At 44.6% G+C, this 7500-nt stretch overlaps 1 protein-coding gene across 6 annotated transcripts in view; it reads right to left on the minus strand.

Moving 5' to 3' along the window:
- LOC138959727 (uncharacterized) overlaps positions 1-7500 on the minus strand; it is a 67190-nt gene that overhangs the window by 20963 nt on the left and 38727 nt on the right. The window contains exon 1 of one of the 6 annotated variants that reach the window (XM_070331329.1): positions 7466-7500. This exon is cut by the window's right edge and continues 85 nt beyond it. The exons of the other annotated variants lie outside the window; for them this stretch is intronic. Within the exon in view, the coding sequence (XP_070187430.1) occupies positions 7466-7494 (29 nt within the window). The 5' untranslated portion in view covers positions 7495-7500. The remainder of the gene's footprint in view (positions 1-7465) is intronic. 6 annotated transcript variants of the gene reach the window in all.

Raw genomic sequence — 7500 nt, forward strand, 5'->3', positions numbered from 1 at the left:
GCTAGGAGGGTCCGGGGGCATGCTCCCCCGGAAAAAAAATTGGCCCAAAGAAGCAAAATGGTGCCATCTGAACTTAGAAATGGTCATAGAATCAGCTTTCCAAATTTAAAAAAAAACAAAACAAATTTGCTGGAGGGGGGGTGCACCTGCACCCTGTGCACACCCCCCTCGTCCGCCCCAGGCCAATGCCGCCATGGCTCCACATTGGTCTCGTCTCAGCTACAAAATACCAGACGGCGTCCGGCGACGGCAGTCCAGAAAGCCACATGGAGCTTTCTTGAAAAAACGCACGCACGCCGGGCCGTCGCGCACCCGTGTGAATGGGGTCATCCCTTCTTTCATCAATGTTTTTCAAATTGCCGTCGCCGCTGCCGTCGCCGGAGTTGCGCCGCAGCCGTAAGAATGGAATCCTAGCTTTATTTGAACAGTTATAATGCCATACTGACTCACATGTGCTTTCTGGCACAAAATCATGACTGCGCGCATGTTTTGATGCCCGTATTATGTGACATGTCTAAATCGTTTAGCGACTGATGACTATAAGCAACTAATGTGTAATCAGTGAAGCTAAACGAGCTTGTGTTTAGCCTTGGGTAACTGATCGAATGTGAAAACAATTGTTTACTAACATATCTGTCATGGGATAGTTTCTACCTTATGGTGTACTGATCATAGTGAAGCAGAGCCCAAGGTGATCGACCACAGATCTACAGATCTCTGGATCAACTTTCTTACTGATACTACTGCGTAGTATATTCGGTGCCGGATGCATGATTTGACGCAAGGTGGAACCTGGCGGCTCGCAAACGAAGATTCATCCAAATGATGGTTAATAACAGCCTGCAGCGGACGGAAGCTGAAAATTAAAGGTACATACAGTTCAAACAATCATTCAACTGTATTTATTTGACCTTACACAGACTGTAGGAAGAGGCAAACCGTCTTGAACAATATTTTTCCCCAGGAAGCGACACCAAGCACACAGACTCGAAGGTGAGTGACGTACCTTGTAGTCTTTCTGTGACAGTAGTAGTCCAGTGGACGATACCTTTCGCCTGTGGTCTGATCACCACAGTTGCTTACTAGCTGCTGTGCCATGCAGAAAGTTATTTTATGCACACAGGGTGTCTATCGTTTACCCCAAGGTTTCGCATTCTTTGCGCTGGATGCGTCGTATAACTTGTCGAACGTAGACGCAGTAGTATCAGTAAGAAAGTTGATCCAGAGATCTGTAGATCTGTGGTCGATCACCTCTGCTTCGCTTATGCAGGGGAAGTTCGCCAAGTCTTTCGTCCATATACCACCAATAGCCGTTTCAAACCATACCTTCGTGCATGTCCTAGACTTTGTGTTCATGATTTTGAACATTAACAAGATAATCCGTTTTCTTGCAGAATTTCTCAAAGTAATCCTATGGCAATAGTACTTCGAGCACCGAAAGTGAAAGAGGTATTTCAGGCCATGCACCTATTGCCCCCTAGTTCCGGTTATCAGAGTGAGGCTGCCGTGCCCTAAAATCTGATTGGTCGAAACGCTGGGGGCAAAGGTTATACGAAAAAGGTCTATTGAAATTGTATCTTTCAAGGCTTCAAAACGGGTTCAAAAACTTTGATTTGTATTTCTCTTAGTTCCTTGGGGGCACTGAAAGAGTAATTGAAAAATAACAACATTAAAAATCGTGTCTGTTTTGGCGAAATCTCAGACCTAGGGCGGTAACTGGACAAATACAAGTCAATGTCTATCACCCAATATAGTGATACATCAGAAGTAATGCTTTACGTACATTGCTACCCAGTACTGAAATCAACAGATCGAGGGAACCACTCTCTAAGGCCGCCGGAAAAGTAAGCTAGAAAACAATCTACCTCTTTCCTTTTAACTCACTAACACGACAGCATGTTAACACGTTCAATACCAGAAGCACAGGAATGGACACTCTTCAAACAGCACAGAAGACAGTGTTGAATCTTCATCCATAGACGTTCAACACTGCGATCTATGTAATAGTAGACCGAGCAGTGTCGATCCAAGTTGTTTTGTGGCGATAGCACGGAAGCTTTTTAAGACAGAAACCATCGAAGCCAAAAAACGGTGTGTATAATATTGTGTTGTTGTTCTTCTTCTTCTTGCTGCTGTACGTTGTTTTACACAAAGCTGCAGCATTTGGTGAGCGCTTGTGGTGAGAACACGGCAGTTTTATACATTTCATTACAACATAGTTGTATTATTATCACTAGTTCATTAAAGACTGTGAATTATTTCGAAACATTCTTTCTTTCCGAAGGCAGTTTTGAGTCTTTGCAACATTGTTTGGACCCTTTTTGCGCTAAGTCCGCCGAGAAAAAGTATTGGCCTTCACATTTCACACATCAAACGTCGTTATTAAATTTCCTTGTCACAACTTCCAAGCACACGCGTCATTATTCTATGTTTACTAACGCAATAAATATCACTCGAATGCTTCAAATAGTGACACTTTGACCTCAACTTTTATAACTGTCACTTCAAAAGGATGTTGATGTTTTAATCTTCGTCATATTAAGGTCATAAGTGAAAATCGACAGTATTGAAGTTCCGGAACGTACACCATGATTAATACAGTTTTAATAAATCACACAACGGCTGCGTTGTGGGTACATTGAATAGTCGTTAAACGAAAGAAAACAACAACAAAGCAGACCATTAACAAGCATTACTGAATTAAACAAAGTGTGCAGTAGACGGGGAGTTAAGGTTTAACTTGCATACATCTATATAGATGTAACCGTGTGCCGAAACACCACGATCACCTCGGGAAGCGAAGTGCAATCAAACAGGATTGAAAATGTTAGGGCTAATTTCTTAGCCCTATAAAAACTGTTATGCAAACCCGAAGGTTTCCATGAACATACAGACAATCGGAAACTACCAGACCCCATCACAAACAGATTTCCACAAACCACGGGTGTTGACTTAAAGGCCAACAACTCGGGTGCAGAGTCTGCTGTGAAAGGAGCGGTAGCCTCCCCTGTCACAATCGCCCCCGTTTGAAATGAACTTCGTCCCGAAGTTCCGAACCGGGGGACCACTGTCCATCCCAAGTTCGCAGAATGGGAACAGCACGAAAATGTTCAGTGGTCATATTATGCCATTACCTGAACATATCATGCTGAGTCCCATTCCTGCTCGCAAGCGCCAGATGTAACCGTGTGCCGAAACACTACGATCACCTCGGGAGGCGAAGTGCAATCAAACAGGATTGAAAATGTTAGGGCTAATTTCTTAGCCCTATAAAAACTGTTATGCAAACCCGAAGGTTTCCATGAACATACAGACAATCGGAAACTACCAGACCCCATCACAAACAGATTTCCACAAACCACGGGTGTTGACTTAAAGGCCAACAACTCGGGTGCAGAGTCTGCTGTGAAAGGAGCGGTAGCCTCCCCTGTCACATATGTATGCTCGTGCCGAATTCACGTAATTGCCGAACGCTGCCCAATACGTGAAATCGGCAGCGTTTTGCCGAAATCGCGTAAAGGCTTCTAAAATTGGCCCATTTTGCTCGGAAGCGAGAGGTTGCGTGTTCAGGCCTGGGTCAGGCCGCAATTTTCTCCCCCCTTTCCTAACCTAGGTGGTGGGTTCAAGTGCTAGTCTTTCGGATGAGACAAAAAACCGAGGTCCCTTCGTGTACACTACATTGGGGTGTGCACGTTAAAGATCCCACGATTGACAAAAGGGTCTTTCCTGGCAAAATTGTATAGGCATAGATAAAAATGTCCATCAAATACCCGTGGGACTTGGAATAAAGTAAAAAAATTCCATCTCACACGGCATTAAGTCTCAGGAAACATGAATACACGCATGCAGAAGAAAACAAAATATGGGTAGCGCCGTATGTATGGCAGCTCGCTTTCCCCGGGGAGAAAGCAGCCCGAATTTCCATGAGGGTAACCTCACTGGACTGTAAATCTTATCCAATCCAATCCAATCCAAATCGGCAGCCACTTTTTGATTTTAAAGTCCTCAAGTGCCTGGGATATCATCACACGTAGACAACTAGATACTCCAATGGATAAATATCGCAATAATCGATACATTATGGCAAGTTATTGCAGAAAGTGTAGTTTTCGTGCATTTCCGGAGTTATGCTCGACACAGACCAACATAGACCATACAAAACATAGTAGGGAGGTAAAGCAATGGTAATGCAATGTTCTAATGACACAAAAAGTAACTGACTGGCTGTCGCTTTTGCGAAATGGGCAAATTTTAGAAGCCTTTCAGCATTTTCGGCAAAACGCTGCCGATTTCACGTAATGGGCAACGTTTTGCTGATTACGCGAAATGGGCAAAAATGTTGCCGATTCCGCGAATTCGGCAATTCCGTGAATTCGGCACGACATATATACGACTAGTGTATGTCTGTCTGTCTGTCTGTCTGTCTGTCTGTGCGCGATGCACGGCCAAAGTTCTCGATGGATCTGCTTCAAATTTGGTGGGCTTATTCAGAGAGACCCCGGACACAACTTCATCGATGAGATATTTCAACACGTGCTCTCAGCGCGCAGCGCTGTGCGCGCTGAACCGGTTTTTTTTTTTTTTTTTTTTTTTTGGTCGGGATCCACAACCAGTAACTCTTCTTTATCTTCTCCAGTGTTTTCAGCCGCGATTATCTCCCTTCCTCCGTGTGGCGTCAATCCATATTCCCGTTACTACGTTACTATTTTTAGAAGGTCACTGCACGTTACTATTTTTAGAAGGTCTCCAGTGTTTTGCGCGTTTATCTCCTTTCCTTCGTGCGCCGGCGAAGCCGGCGTACACCCGGCAGAGCCGGGTCCCAGGCGCAGCCTGATATTCGGCTCTACTTCTTCCCGGCGAAGCCGGTACCCGGCGAAGCGGGTAATCATCTAGTTGATGGATACAGAGAGAGCTTTATTCTGACACAACAATCGCTGAAAGCATGTCTTGTTATGTATGGCATGTTGCTATTGTTTATACTAGATTATAAAATCAGATTTGTTTTTAAATTAAATAAAAATTCACAGAAGCCAAGCAGTCACACGGTCTGACATACAAAGACGGACTGATAATCAAACAGAAAGATGATATAAGTGAAAGGACTTACATATATCCATACAACTAGGTTGAATGTCTGAATGTCTATGAGGGGCACACGCACGAACGCACGCACACGCACGCACCCACGCACACCCAAACACACGCACGCACGCATGTACGCAATCACGAACGCACGCGCACGTGCGCACGCACACACGCACACACACACACACACACACACACTCACACTCACGCACGCAATCACGCATGCACGCGCACGCACGCACGCGCACGCACGCACACATCGTACTGTTAGACTTTGCAACTCTTTGTACACACGTACACTCCACCCTCTCCCCATTTAAAAAAAGTGCCAAGCTAACGTTAATTCAAACCTCCCACGCACAAGTTAACGATGTTAGTCCCTTTTTTTCTGGGTCTCCATGAAACTCCCATAAAATTGAGTCCGAGAAAATGGCCCGGCTGTGCCGCAATTACCGGTGTAGCCTGAACTCTGGCCTAGCTGCACGTGCAGAACCTATCGACCCAGGACACAGCAACACCAATATTGTGACAGCACATGGTTCCATTGATTTTTCCAGCAGTGATTAGCTACTACAGACTGCCAACACTTCACAACTGCCACGTTACCATGCTGGGTTGCACGTACATACTTATAATGCATACCCGCCCAGAGTTTTATTTTTTTGTGTGCAATGTTTCAAGGTTTCAAGGATTAATGTCGGTTGTCGGTTGTTTTAGCTAACACAACAAACAAGTAACTCTAACACAAAGGGAAGGACCTCCGGTACAGTGAGACCTCCTTTTAAAATCACAAAAACATTTGCAGCTCACAGCCTTCGTTTTGCGTTTTTGTTGCAGCTGAGTGCATTTACAGTTCAAAATTCCTCCTATGGTAGTAAAACAAACCCAAAACTACCCAACGACGACATCTGTGAAGCTCGACAGTTTCTTGTTCACGCGAGTGCATAAATTAACCTAGTTATTACGTGGTGTTTGGTCGGAGTTCGATTCAACTGAGTGATTCCGGCCTCCATTTTGTTTTACACAAACTCATGATGACGTCTGACATAGTTTGCTAGTGACGTGTCTTTTTGTGCATGATGTGGTGATCTACCTGATCTAAATTTAGATCCAAAAATAGGTCAAGACCAGCCGGGTCCGAGTACGAAATTAATTCGTAAACAAATCGCAGTTCTTGACTCTTTGGGTGCAAGTCAATGAAACTTGGTAGTTCTTCTAAGACTAACGGATAGCTGCCTGAGGTATGACTAAAAGTCCCAGGGGCTCCGTGCACCTGGATTTGACAAGTTCAGCACCTTTAACAAATAAAAGAATCTTACAATGGAGGAACATTTACAGAACTTACTAACTGGAAGCCTGAAGTCGTAAATCAGGGGTGTCGGGGTGGGAGGGCTCTTATTCAGGAGATAGGGGTGGGGGGAGGGGTTCACTGTGCCACGGTAGTTACGGTGTAAAGGTAGGTGACTACCTTGTGAGTGAACACGCGTAAATACCCCCATAAATACGCATGCTTTCTACCGCGAGGCAAACAAACAGAGGTGTTCCTCATGTCATAAAAGATGCAAAGATGGATCAACATCTTGCATCATTGAATGCAAGAAACTTGCACGACAGAAAACAAAAGCAGACAAGACTTCCTGAATAATGAATCAAAAATATGTTCAACCGAAGTCCAAAAGTAACTAATGCATTTTGTTTAAACCCCACGTGAATTAGGCATGCTCTTCTTTCCGACTCAACCTTTATATCCCGATCCCGACCCTTCTCGCTCACACCACTGTCATTGGGTAGGACATAATAATGGCCGCAATTAGGCTGATAATTGCAATTCTGTCACATATTTCACAAAGCAGAATTATTGATACAAAACTTCGCGTGCATTTTACCTGGCCTGCATTATCTTACCAAAAACAGCAAATCGCATACTCACAATCATACAAATATAGGCCTACAATAGAGGTTCACACGGTGTTGCAAATTGACTTGCAACATCAGCATATTCTCACCCACACCAACCCACAAATACACGCATCCACGTGCAAACACCGCCCCACCCGACCTACACACACACCCTGAAATACACTCACACACAAACACATCCACACTGTGGCACACACACACACACACACACACACACACACTTCACACACACACACACACACACACACACACACACACACACACACACACACACTTTCTTTCTTGCTTTCTTTCTTTATTTGGTGTTTTAACGTCGTTTTCAACCGTTCAAGGTCATGTCACGACGGACACACACACACACACACACACACACACACACATATACACACACACACACACACACACACACACACACACACACACACACACATGCACAAACACGTCCATCCTCGGTATTTACCCTGGCACAACTTGTTTGTCTCGCGTCATTACGCT

This window comes from Littorina saxatilis, linkage group LG2 (assembly GCF_037325665.1).
Source record: "Littorina saxatilis isolate snail1 linkage group LG2, US_GU_Lsax_2.0, whole genome shotgun sequence".
NCBI lineage: Eukaryota > Metazoa > Mollusca > Gastropoda > Littorinimorpha > Littorinidae > Littorina > Littorina saxatilis.